The sequence below is a fragment of the Urocitellus parryii genome, chromosome 11, assembly GCF_045843805.1.
Source record: "Urocitellus parryii isolate mUroPar1 chromosome 11, mUroPar1.hap1, whole genome shotgun sequence".
NCBI classification, from domain to species: domain Eukaryota; kingdom Metazoa; phylum Chordata; class Mammalia; order Rodentia; family Sciuridae; genus Urocitellus; species Urocitellus parryii.
This window is the reverse complement of record NC_135541.1, coordinates 117,044,737-117,058,992: the sequence shown is the minus strand read 5'-3', so window position 1 is coordinate 117,058,992 and position 14,256 is coordinate 117,044,737. Positions and strand designations below refer to the sequence as shown.

General features: G+C 38.3%; 2 protein-coding genes across 2 annotated transcripts; one reads left to right on the top strand and one right to left on the bottom strand.

Annotated features, from left to right (window-relative positions):
• The first annotated feature begins 1,213 nt into the window (after positions 1–1,213).
• Or6k6 (olfactory receptor family 6 subfamily K member 6) lies at positions 1,214–2,173 on the top strand. The gene has a single exon (XM_026407978.2). The coding sequence runs from the start codon at positions 1,214–1,216 to the stop codon at positions 2,171–2,173; it is 960 nt and encodes a 319-aa protein (XP_026263763.2).
• A 9,570-nt stretch (positions 2,174–11,743) lies between these two features.
• On the bottom strand, positions 11,744–12,682 carry LOC113196237 (olfactory receptor 6N1). The gene has a single exon (XM_026408007.2). It carries the CDS (start codon positions 12,680–12,682, stop codon positions 11,744–11,746), a length of 939 nt encoding a protein of 312 aa, XP_026263792.2.
• Positions 12,683–14,256: the final 1,574 nt, after the last annotated feature.

The following is a 14,256-nucleotide window of genomic DNA, read 5'->3' as shown; positions in this document are numbered from 1 at the left end:
TCTTAGGTATGGCTTTTGAAGGAAGGATGGGATGTTCAGGGTAGAGTTCAGTGTCTATCCAGAAAGGCCACAGTCAGGTGCAGGGTGATTCTGGAGAAGAGATTCCTGACTGGAGCAATTATCACAACAACCAGTGACAGAGGAGGAGAAGGTAAAGTCACAGAGAAAGCAGAGAATGTGAGAAGGAATTTCCTTATGTCGGATACTTACCATGTGATGATAAACAGACATGCTAATATGAAACCAAGGAGAAAAGGCAGACAGAGGGTTAAAGATGAGCACTTCAGCCAAACTGAGGCTACAGATCAGGGCTGGGAAAGATGGGCAAAGGGAATAGAGAACTATTGGGAGAAGGGCTCCTGATTATGTATGTTAATTTAAATTTTTTTCTTAATATACACACACATATACAAATAAGTATATGTTTCCAGTGCTAGGAGTTGAACCCAGGGTCACTTCACACTGAGCCACATCCCCAGCCTCTTTTACTTTTTATTTTAACATAAAGTATCCCATTATCAGCTTTAAGTAACAGATAACAAAAAGGAGTGATTTTTCTTTTCTAATAATTTTTCGATGCATTATAACTGTACATAATAGTGGGATTCACTGGAGCATATTCATAATGCACACAATTTGGTCAATTTTAATCCCCAGCTCCTTCTCTTTCTCTCCCTTCCTCCCCTCCCTTCCTCTGTTCTACTGATCTCCTTTTTGTTTCCGTGAGATCCATCCCCTACCCTGTTTCACTTCCCTTTTTTAATCTAGCTCCCACACATGAGAGAAAACGTACCAACTTTGACTTTCTGAGACTGGCTTACTTTACTTAACATGATGCTATAGCGCTCCATCTGCTTACCAGCACATCACAGAATTTCATTATTTTTATGGCTAGATAAAACTGTATCGTGTGAACATACCATATTTTCTATATCCATTCATCTCTTATGGAAACTAGGCTCATTGCATAACTTGCTTATTGTGAATTGTGCTGCTATAAAAATCATGGGTATACATGCATCGCTATCATATGCTGACTTTAATTCTTTGGGGTAAATACCAAGAAGGGAAGAAAGCTGGATCATATGGTGATTCCATTCCTAGCCTTTTGAAGAATCTCTGTACCGATCTCCATGGTGGTTGTACTAATTTACAATGTGTAATCAACGTTCCAATTCTAAAAGTTTCCTTATTTCTTGTCTTCCCTTTACAGATGACACAATGGATGACCAGTGAGAATCAAACAATGGTTACAGAGTTCCTCTTCTCCATTTTTCCACATCTGCATGAAGGTGGCCTCTTATTCTTTGTTCCCTTACTTATTGTCTATGTATTTATCATAACTGGGAACCTAGTGATAGTCATTGTTGTCCAGTTGGACACTGCCCTGCGTACCCCCATGTATTTCTTCATCAGCGTCCTTTCCTTCCTGGAGATCTGGTATACCACAACCACCATCCCCAAGATGCTCTTCAACCTCGTCAGTGAGCAGAAAACCATCTCTCTGGCTGGCTGCCTCATGCAGATGTACTTCTTCCACTCATTAGGTATCACAGAAGGCTGTGTCCTGACAGCAATGGCCATTGACAGGTACATAGCTATCTGCCATCCTCTCCGGTACCCAACCATCATGACCCCCAGACTCTGTATCCAACTGACAGCTGGATCCTGTCTCTGTGGCTTTCTCCTTGTGCTCCCTGAGATTGCATGGATGGCTACACTCCCTTTCTGTGGTTCCAACCAGATCCATCAGATCTTCTGTGACTTCACACCTGTGCTAAGCTTGGCCTGTACAGATACCTCCCTGGTGGTCATTGTGGATGCCATCCATGCCGTGGAGATCCTGGCCTCCTTCCTGGTCATCGCCCTGTCCTACATCCGGATCATCGTGGTGATTCTGGCAATGCCCTCCGCTGAGGGTCGTCACAAGGCCTTTTCCACCTGTGCCGCCCACCTTGCTGTGTTCTTGCTATTTTTTGGCAGCGTGGCTGTCATGTATTTGCGATTCTCAGCCACCTACTCAGTGTTCTGGGACACAACAATAGCTGCCACTTTTGTTATCCTCGCCCCCTTCCTCAACCCCATTATCTACAGCCTGAGAAACAAGGACATGAAAGATGCTATCGGGAGGCTTTTACGCAGTCAGAAGAAAGCTGATAGGGCTGGGAGATAGAGCCTGGAGACTGTGACAAGTCTCCTGGAAGTTCAGAAGTTTGCTCTGCCTTGTCTTGCTCATGGTTATGCTCTTTCTATAATCCACAGGGACCTGTTCTCGTATTATTAATAAAAACCATAAACTGCCACCCCCAGGTCATGGGTGGCAGCTCCACAGTCTGTCTACAGCAATGCACACCAGGCTTAGGGTAGCTGAAGGACTATCTGTGGGTTCTCGTGTTTTATAGCACAAGTCGGCCTCTTCCTCATGCTCTGCCAGCTGGAGACCTGCCCTTCCTGTCTGTCATTCCAGATGCTGGTGAGATCAGGGTGGATCAGGGTGCAGAATAGAAAAGACACCACAGACAGAGTGGATCTGAAAATTGCTTCTGTTAACATTTCCCTTTTGTCTTTCCAGCAATGAATCCCCATCACTCAGCGTCCCACATAAAGTTTCTTGACACGAGAGAAAAGTTTCTTCACTTTGACCTTATTTAATCCACAAGTTCAATCCAGCAACTGTATACTGATCGCTTACATGATGTGCTACGCAATTTTAGGTCTGAAGGAGTTTCACAAAAATTAATGACATAAATAGTCTATTTCTCTGTAGTTCACATGACTTATTAAAATATTTCCATCTGTGTGAAAACTCTGAGAATTTAAAATACACTGAATAATCGTCTTTATTTATATGAGTAAAATAAAACTCAAAAAAGTTTAGTTACCTTTGCCTAAGGTTATCCATGAATTTGATGAAAAAAGATGGGGCTTAACCTCATCTCTACTGCATTTACTTACAATAAACATATGATCTCACTTAATCTACTTGATGTTCAGAAACTAAATTATATGATTTTTTTTCTCAGTAATAATTTCTACAAAACCAATAAGTTCTCAGTGCGTCCTGGGAGTCAATGTTTTTTGGTTTTTTTTTCCACTGTAGAGTTCCCAGATCCCAGATGATTGTGGACCATAGAAACACTTTCAAACCACTGTGTTCAAGGAACACAATTTATACCCTTTCTGCCACTAAATTGTGCCATTTTGGATTATGTACTTAATCTTCTGGCCTTCAGTTTCCTATTCTGTATTTATGTTCTCGGATTAAATCAGTGAGTTCCCAATCTGATTGATCATCAGAATTTATGACAGAAAAGATCTCATAGTGGGGTAGGGAGGGGGAGCATGGGAGGAATAGATGAACTCTAGATAGGGCAGAGGGGTGGGAGGGAAAAGGAGGGGGCAGGGGATTAGCAAGGATGGTGGAATGTGATCATCATCCAAAGTACATGAAGACCAGAATTGGGTGTCAAAATACTTTATATACAACCAGAGATATGGAAAATTGTGCTGTATACATGTAATAAGAATTGTAATGTTGTCATTTCTTTTTTAAAAAATCATTAAAAAATAAATAAAAATAAAAATACTTAAAGGTGAAGCCCAAACATTCACCTTTCTGAAAATCTCCAAAGAAAATTCTGATGTTGGGTAATATTTAGGAACAACTGGATCAGATGATCACTTAAGATCATTTCTAGTCCTAATGCTTATTAATATTCATAAGAACTGAAGTTTCTTGACAATATTCGAGTCTGTGCTAAAGAATTGTGATGCGTTCTCCCATATATTATCACAACAATCTCATGAAATAAATATTAACCTCTGTCTTTGTTTTCAAATAAGAAACAGAAAAAAAAACAGAATTTCAATAATTAAATCAAATATGCAGAGCTAACTATTAGGAATTCAGGACAGAAACTCAACTATGTCTGGTCCCAGAGCTAGGTAATTACTGACTATGATCTTGTATCTATTCCACAAAACTTGCATTCTGATCACTAAATCTAAGAAGAGTTCCAAAGGAAATATGGTCTTCAATGAGTAAATGTGATGTCTACTAATTATAATAACTAAAATGATAAGAAGAATCTCACTCCTCCGGTCTTCAGCATATATTAATATACTAACTCTACACCAGTCAGTCTCTCCAGTGTAGAAAATTCATGTGGAAGGTCTCATATGAGCAGTCTTAGGCTTTGGCGGCATCAGAATTAATAAATCATTATTGCTATTTATAAGAATATCATTGTCCATCAAATTCACTGTCTTCCTGATCATGAGATGGAAGGGTCCTTATAGATTGTTTTCAATTCTTTTAATTCGAGCCCCTTTCTGTGCTCCCTTCTCTCTCAAAAGCTATGGAAGCATAGAAAACAGAGATAAAGGGGTCAATATACAATGTCAGTAAAGATGGATGGTTTGTAAATATTATCTCCCATTCTATAGTTTTTCTCTCTACTCTCCTCTCCCCTCCTGTCTTTACCCTCTCCTCTCTTCCTCCATTCCACCCCCCTCCTCTTCCTCCTCCTCCTTCCTCCCCTTTCCTCCCCCCTCCCCTGCTCTCTCTCCCACTCCTCCTTCTTTTTTCTTTCTTTCTTCCCCACCCCACTTCCCTTCTTTTTGGTATTAGGGGTTGAACCCAGGAGTGCTTTACTACTGAGTTACATTCTCAGCACTTTTTCCTGTTTTGAGACAAGGTCTCACTAAATGACCCAGACGATCCTCACACTTGTGATTTTCCTGTCTCAGCCTCTCTAGTGCTTGGGATTATGCCGCAAACGGCCCGGCCCCGGGCCGGCTGAGTCCCGCTCCTGCTGCCGAGCACTGCCTGCGGCACCCCTGCTGAGCGATTCCCTGCTGAGCTATCAGTGCACGCGGGCTTGCAATCAAAACACAAGCCAGTCAAACTGAGACAAAGTTTTATTTAGAGAGAGGCCGTGTGCGTCCCCTTAACAGGTGGGTCCGCCACGTGTGTTCTACCTGAGCCGGGGGGTTTCCCCTTCCCCCGGAACACCCTCCTACCATCCTTTCCCAACCAATGGGAACTCTCCCATTACAAGAGTGACATGAGTAACCTGAGTCCTGAAAATGGGCCCAGCTAGACAGCATGAGTCCAATTACCATATAAATGTGAATTGCTGGCTGGCAGTCATAAAATCCAAAGGTGCCTGTATCAATATTTTTGCTGTGGCTCCTAACAGGATTACAGGTGTGCACCACCACACCTGGCTGAACATTGATTCTTTCCACAAGGATTTCCATAAATGTTAAGGACTACAACTCAAAAATATTTATTTTGAACACTTTGCCCACTACTTCTCAACCTTGGTCCTAATATGGCAATCTTCAAAATATTTTTGTACTGATGTCAGAACCAATATCAGGCCTTATTTTGATATGACTTATTTTTTTTTCCTTGCTGTTAATTTTTTTTTTCGGTTTGTTCATTTATCACTGAAGTAAGAGTCACAGATAGCAGGATTAAGGTTTCTTTAACCTCCTCAATGTCAAGATATTCTGCATAGCATTTTGCAAGTTATCTATTATCTCAGCTGTCCTCTTGGTTAGTAGAAGAGCTGACTGACAGACTGGGCTTCCAGGGAGTAAGTTGGGTTAATACCCACGAGAGCAAAGGAAACAGAGAGAAAACGTACAGACTTTGATGTCAATGTACTATGACAGTAAAGATGCATGGTTTGCAAATGTTCTCTCCCATTCTGTAGAATGTCTCTTTACTGCATCATGGAGATTTTCCCCAATGTTTTCATTCATCTACAGGTTTTATCTTTGCTTCATTTTGGCTGGATTTTTTTTTAATATAGGGCAATATAAGGAACCAATTTCACTTTTCTGCATGTGTAAATCCAGTTTTCCCAGCCCTATTTCTTGTGTGCTTTTGATCCCTTATCAAAGATCAGCTAACCATGAGTGTGTGGATTTATAGCTTACCCAATCTGTCCCATTGATTGACATGCCTGCTTTTCGACATAATTTTCCACATGATATGTCACTACTATGCTATATGAATTATAATAGGTTTGTAGTATATTTTGAAATTGGGCAGTGTGATGTTTCAAGCTTTGTGTTCAAGATTACTTTGGCTATTCAGCATCTTTCGTGGTCTATACAAATTTTAAGAGGGATTTTTCTGTTTTTGTGAACAATGCCACTGGGATTTTGATAGGATTTACATGGAATTTGTAGATCAAATTGGGTAATATGAACATTTAGCAATATTAATTCTTTCTTACTAGGTATGACGGTGCATACCTGTAATCCTAGAAATTCTGCAGGATGAGGCAGGAGTATAACAAGTTGGAGCCCAGCCTCAGCAATTTCATAAGACTCTAAGCAACTGAGACCTTATCTCAAAAAAATAAAAAGAACTGGACCATAGTTTATTATGGCACACATATTCCCATTGCCAGGTTCTGCTATATATTTATATATATGTAAATATAAATTAACAAATATGTATGTATAAATAAATATATATGTATATGAACACATCATTTTATATTTTTATCTTCTTCAATTCATTTATTAATGAATAAACATAGTTTGCTTATCTGATCTTGCCTTGATGGACAATTGGGTTGCACTACTGTAAATAATGATGCTATAAACATTCATGTATAAGCTTTTGTGTGGATATATATTTTCACTTTTTTAGGCACATACCTAAGGTAGAATTTCTGGATCATTTGATAACTCTATATTTAATAGTCTGAGGAACTTGCAGATGATTTTCAAAGTGGCTCTACCACCTTGCCTGTACCAGCAGTGGGTGAGGGGTCTAATTTTCTATATCCTCAATAGTATATGTGGTGATTTGGCCTTTTTATTCCAGCAATTCTAGTGGATGTGTAGTGTTCTTTCATTGTTGTTTTGACTTGTATTTCTCTGATAAATTATGCCCAGCATTTTTTGTGTGCATATTGGCTATTTGCATATATTCTTTTCTTTTTGTGGGGAGGGGGGGCGCTAGGGATTGAACCCCTGGAGGGCTGGTGCATGCAAGGCAAGCGCTCTACCAGCTGAGCTATATCCCCAGCCCTCTTTTCTATTTTTATTTCTAACTGATGTATAAGAATTGCATATATTTATGAGGTGATACATACATATGTACATATACACACATATATGTCAACCACATTATCTATTCATCCATAGATGAACACCTCTAGTGATTGTGTGTATTACCACTTTTGAATATTGCTGCAATAAACATGGGAGTGCAGTTTTTTTTTCAAATTATAAATATAGGGCAAGATAAGGATTTCCTTTCTTTTGAATATATTCCCAGTACTAGGATTGCTGGATCATACAGAATTCCTATTTTAAGTATTTAATGGAACCTCCATACTGATTTCCATAATGACTAGACTCATTTACATTCTACAGTGACAGTGTGTAACAGTTCTCATTCCTCTGTATTTTCAGCTATTGCTAAGGTTTTTTGCTTTTTGATAATAGCCATTCTAACTGGGTTGATATCTTGTTTTCTGTGGTGCATATGTTTTTAAATTTGAAATAAAGTAATTTAAAATGTCAATAAATCCTTACATATGTCAGTGTCCTGAAGTGTCTCTGCCCTCTGTTTCTTCTAGTAGTCTCATAGTTTCAGGTCTTGCATTTAAGTCTTTGATTTATTTTGAATGGATGTTTTAATATGATGAATTAATGTTTCAATATGATGAAAGAGAGGGATCTAGTTTCATTCTGCATATAGATATCTAGCTTTCCCATCACCATCTACTGAGTAGACAGTTCTTTCTCCAATGTATGTTCTTGGTAACTTTGTCAAATCATTTGGCTGCAAATATATATGGCTTTATCTCTGGCTTCCTTATTCTCTTCTATGGTCTATATGTCTATTCTTGTGTGTTTTGGGTTATTATAGCTTCAAAGTATGTTGTGAAGTCAGGCATCATAATACCTCGAGCTTTGTTTTGTTTTGCTCTGAATTGTTTTGGCTATTCAGGGTCTAATGTAGTAACATATGAATTTTACATTTTTTAAATTTCTGCAAAGAATGTCAATTGTATTTTGGTAGGGAATGCATTAAATATATAGATTGCTTTGTGTTGGGTGAACATTTTAACATTAATTCGACCAACCCAGGAACACAGATCATCTTTCCACTTTGAGGTCCTCTTCAGTTTCTTTCTTCATTGTTTTAGTTCACATTGTAGAGATATTTCAATATCTTGGCTAAGTTATTTTCAAGGTTTTTTGTTTGTTTTTGTTTTGTTTTTGCAACTATTATCAATAGATTTGGTTTCTTGGTTTGTTTTACAGCTTCTTTTTGTTGGATAGGACCACTTAATTCTTACACGTTAGTTTTGTATCCTACAACTTTAATAAATTTATCAGTTCTAACAAGTTTTTTGTGGAATCTTTAGATTTTTCTCTATAGAAGATCATGCCATCTGCAAACAGGGACAGTCTGACTTCCTCCTTTATTTCTTTCTCTTGCCTAATGCTCTGCTTAGGACTCCCAGTACTATATTGAGTTAAGAGGGATGTTGGGGGGTGGGGCATCCTTATCTTGGTCCAGATCTTAGAGAAAATACTTTCCACTTTTTGCCCATGAATATTTTCTTGAAAGAAATATCTGTTCAGATTAATTGTCTATATGTAATGGGCTATTTGACATTTGACATTTTATTTCTGAGTCATAAGAAAGCTTTATATATATATATATATATATATATATATATATATGTATATATATATATATATATGTATATATATATATAGAGAGAGAGAGAGAGAGTCCAGTATGTATATGTATATATGTGTATATATGTATGTGTGTGTGTATGTGTGTGTGTATGTGTGTGTGTGTGTGTGTGTGTGTGTGTATACTGGACTTAGTCCCTTATTAGATGTTTGCAAATGTTTCCTCCCATTCTGTGTGTTGTCTTTCACTTTCTTGGAGGTAACACTAATTTTTCTCACCTGCTTTTGCAGCTCCTCAGGAATCCACAACCTGGCTGCCACTACCTATTTGTTTCCAGAGCCATAATCAATCATCTTTCTGTTACTTCCATCTCTTTTTCTTTTTTCCTTTCCTTCTCTATACGGTTTAAAGAGCCTAGGGGGATAAATTCTCTGCTCCCTTCTTGGGAGTCCCTGTCCTGGCCTTGGTCCCTGGTTTTTGCAGGTTGTGCCAACCATCCAACTTGGTAAAATAGACGTAATAATTGCTACGTTTGCTTTCATAAATGACTAATCAACTTATCCAGTTTTCAGAGTAGATGTAATGTACTCAAGAAGAGAATGCATGCTTATCTTATTATCAGTTACCACAACTGTATAGATAATCAAGCAGAACTAATCATCAATTGTCATTTCAAAGTCTACATCCTCGACTATTTTTAAGGGTACCCTAAGGGCAGGAGCTAGAGAGTATTTCTTTTGCTCATCACATTGTTTTGGGCTTACCATTGTATCTGAAAAACAGTGAATCTAAACACACAGGTTGAAAGAAAAGAAGAATGGATGGATGGATATCTTTAAGGCAGCAGAAATAAAATTATTTGGAGATCTCATTAAAAGATCAATGGAACTGGAAGTCTTCTTATAGCTCAGTTATGATCCTCTGCTCCCAAATAATATTCCCATGCACAAACTGTCCTAATACTAGTGAATAATTAAATCCCCAGATTCCTATGTGCTAAATTTTAGGGTTTTTTTTTACATATTATTGGAAATGATAAGCATAAAGTTAAATAAAAATGTGATCCCGTGTAAAGAGTAAACTTAATTTCTGCCACTGTTTCAACTCCTACACTTTCATGCTTTATCGGGTGCATAGATATTAGGACCCCTAAGAATGACACATTCAATTCACCAGAACAGATTAGGACAGAGTAATACCCCTCTCACAAGCATTCTCTCTGGCTGGTTTAATTCTTTCCTGGAGAAATAGTACCTGGGAATATTTTTGCTTATTTATATTTTACTGGATATTTTTCTGAGACTCAGAAAAAGATAAGAGGCCTGGGCAGAAAAAAAGAAATAAAAATAAGGAAGATTTTTGTTTGTTTTTTTATTAACGGCCATATGCCAGGCACTGTTGTTGACAGATTTTACTATTAATTGTAAAGCAACCTAGAAAGAAAATGACTATCAAATTATGAAATTAAGCCTCAGGTTGATTTACCTTCTAGATTTCAATTAACTGAAAAGTGACTAAATGAACTAGGATCTAAACTCATCACATATATCTATATGTGATTTCAAAAAAACATGTTTTACTATGTTTTCTGTATGAAATCATTTAAAGTGGTATGTGAATACTCATTTATTTTTGCTCTAAATTTTATTTAACAAATATTGTTTAGGACATGACCAAATGGATTTATATTAAATCATATCAATTTAAATATATATATATATATATATTGGGGCTGGGGTTGTGCCCCAGGGTAGAGCATTCTCCTCTCACGTGCGAGACCCTGGGTTAGATCCTCAGCACCACATAAAAATAAATATGTGAACTAAAGATATTATGTCCAACTAAAAAATAAATATTTAAAAAAATAAATAAAAAGAAATTGATATATTATAAATTTGAATATACAATATCTAATTATATTAAATCAAGCCAATCTTACCTATTATGTATTTGAATATTATACATAGTTATATAAAATCAAGTAAATTTAATATACATTATATATTTAAATATATTTTATTAAATTAAATAATTTGACTATATATTATATATTTGAATATGAATTCAAATTATATACATGCATATATATGGACACAAATTTGACAAAAACATAAATATGGTACACAAACATTTGAGCTTTGAAAATTACTGCACTGCATCATGTTCAGACACTGTATCATTTTAGACACACTTTTTAGATAAGGTGTGCTGAATGTGGTTCCAGTACATAGCATAATGGTGGTTGTGATGCAGAAAACCAGGTAGATCTTGTTCCAGCCCATTCCCCCATATATAAAAGCAAGGAGTGGTAGCCAGGTGCAGTGGCACACTCTAGTAATCCCAGTGACTCAGCAGGCTGAGGCAAGAGGTTTGTGAGTTCAAAACCAGCCTCAGCAATTTAGTGAGGCACTAAAGCAACTCTGTGAGACCCTATCTCTAATAAAATACAAAATAGGGTTAGAGATGTGGCTCAGTGGTCAAGTGCCCTTGAGTTCAATCCCCAGTACCCCCCAAAAAGAGAAAAGCAAGGAATGTCCAATTTCACATTTTCATCTGCTGATAACACCCTACGGTCACCACATTCTCATCTCTAGCTGTGTTAGTCATCTTTTTGTAGCTGTGATCAAAATACCTGACAGGAACAACTTGGAGGAGGAAAAGTTTATCAGGGGCTCAGTCCATGGTCACGCACCTCCATACCTCTGTGCCTGAAATGAAGCAACACGTCCTGGTGGAACAGAGTGGCAAAGAAAAGCTATTCAGCTCACGGCAATCAGGAAGCAAAGAAAAAAGCCAGGGACAAGATATGGTCGCCCAAAACATGTCCCCAGTGACCTACTTCCTTGAGCTACACCGCATTTGCCTACAGTTGCCACCCAGTAGTCCATTCAGATTATTAATCCATCAAATGAATTAATCCACTGATTAGGTTACAACTCTCATAATCCAATCTTTTCGCCTCTGAACATTGGTGCATTGCTAACAACTTAGTTTTTCAGGAGACTTTCTTGGATCCAAAACATTAACACCAGCTTGGATCTTCTCCAACTTCTCTATTCACCTCAAGTTCCCTACTCTCCTCATCTGCCTCTTCAGGGCCTCCTTGATCTCCTTGTTGCGTAAGCTATAGATGAAGGGGTTGAGGAAAGGGGTGATCACTGAGTAGACCACCGCCAGGGCGCGGTCATAGTCCAACGAGTAGCTCTTCTTCAGCCGCACATACATGAAGAGGATGCTCCCATAGAAGACGAGGACCACGGTGAGGTGCGAGGCACACGTGGAGAAGGCCTTCCTCTTCCCAGCGGCTGAGGGAATCCTGAGCACGGTGCAGATGATCTGTACATAGGAGCTGAGGATCAGCAGAAAGGTGGCCAGGATCTTGCAGGAGTTTATCACAAAATCCACCAGGACATTGATGGAGGTGTCCGTGCAAGCCAAACTCAGCACGGGAGGAAAATCACAAAAGATATGTTGAATGTGATTGGGGCCACAGAAAGGGAGGCGAGAAACCAGGGAAATCTCGGCCACTGGCCCAGCCAAGCCTCCCAACCAACAGCCAAGAGCAACCTTGGTGCACAGGGTTTGGGTCATGAGGGTAGGATAGTGGAGGGGCTTGCATATGGCCAAGTACCTATCATAAGCCATAGCCGTCAGGAGGTAGCACTCAGTAGCTCCAAGGGAGTGAAAGAAATAGATCTGTAGGAGGCATCCGGAGAATGAAATGGTCTTCTTCTCACTGAGCAAGTTTGCCAGCATCTTGGGGATAGTGGCAGCTGTATAGCCCAGCTCCAGAAAGGAGAGAATGCTGACAAAACGGTACATGGGTGTGTGGAGCCGGGAGTCCAGGTAGACCACCAAGAATATCAGCAGGTTTCCCAGTATGGTAATGAGGTAAATGACAAGCAACAAGGAAAAGAGGTAAGTCTGTACACCCTGGAGATCAGGGAAGCCCAGGATGATGAATTCTGTGACCTGGCTCCAGTTTCCAGTGTCCATTCTTCACCATTCATGTCCCTATAATGTGAAATATGTAAGGATGAAGAAGAAACCTAAGCCATAGAAGTCTTAGCAAGGTCACTCAGAAAGTACTCTTTTCCCACCCCCAGAGTAAAGCCCCCAGAGTAAATACCTTGAGGATCCAGCATTTCCATTCCACGACTCTCTACTCATCCAGCCACCAACCTCCTTCCAGAGTATCCACCCTTATAATTAGACTTAAAATGCCTTTTGTGAATGACACAGCCCAATGCTATCCCCATAGTTCATCCTATGACCAAACTGTTTTGTTTAATGAAATCAGCATAGGTTTTAGAAATTTCAGTAGTCCTTGTCTGAAGTACACGTTACCATTTATATTACTTCTCTATTCCTTCTCTATTCACATGACTTGTCTATTCACCTTGTCTATTCCTTATCTAAGGTATAAATCATCACTCATAATGATAAAATATTGCTAACATATTTAGACCAAGGGTACATAATATAAATTACATGCTCTGATTTCTGATTCCAACTTACTTTCTTCTTGAACTTTCTGACTACTGAAGAGTCAATACTTGTATCCCCTTCTATCTCTCACTTTGTCATGGAAACTCAGATCTCACATCATCTTTTAGGAACGTGTAGGTCAGAGTTTTAGACCTCTTTTGGACACTGGTGAAAATCCCAGTTGAGACTAAGGGAGTTGAGTAAATACAAGAGGTCCAGAAAGGAGGTGAATCTCTCTGCATGGCTACTCTAAAGTAAGCACTTCCTGCAAGGGGCAGGGGGGTGGGGTGGAGGTGGTACAAGTGTATAGAGGCTGACAGAGAGGATCACGAGTTCAAGGTTAGTCTGAGTAACTTAGCAAGACTCCATCTGAAAAAAATAAAAAGCACTGGAGATGTAGCTCAGTGGTAGAGCCCCTCTGGGTTCAACACGCAGTACAAAATAATAAATAACTAAATAAGTAATTAAAAAACAATCTGGTTTCTTTCTCAATCCTTCTTATTGCTTTTCACCTCCACCAACTTCAAATACCCTTTGATTTGAAAATGAAAAATATTTATAACCTACTATATTGATGTCAATGGAATAAAAAAACCTATTGAACATTTTCTTGATGTTAAACTTAGAATACAGAGTCAATAAATAAAATATGGCATCTGAGCTAAGAAACCACTATTCCTATTTTTTTCAATTTTTTTATTATTATTTTTAATTGACACAAATTTGTGTCTATTTATTATTCACAACATTATATGATCACTACCTTACTTATCATAATTTTGGACTATTTATATATTGAAGAATGACTACAGCTACCTCATTAACATATGCATTACCATACATAGTTACCATTTTTGTGTTGAGAACATTTAACATTGATTCTCTTAGCATTTTGCAAAACTACAATGTGTTGTTATTTACTATAGTTGCAATGTTGTACAAAGAAAACTAAATAGAGAAAAACAGAGAAACAACCAATTGCTAGGGAGAACTTTACTGAAACATCCCATCAATATAGAAATATGCTATTACTCTCACTTATTAAATACAACAACAACAAAACAAACAAGTCCTTACCTTCT

What these genes read in the sequence shown, in the direction of transcription:
- LOC113196237 (XM_026408007.2), bottom strand. Translation starts at nt 12,682, where the DNA reads ATGGACACTGGAAACTGGAGCCAGGTCACAGAATTCATCATCCTGGGC.
- Or6k6 (XM_026407978.2), top strand. Translation starts at nt 1,214, where the DNA reads ATGACACAATGGATGACCAGTGAGAATCAAACAATGGTTACAGAGTTC.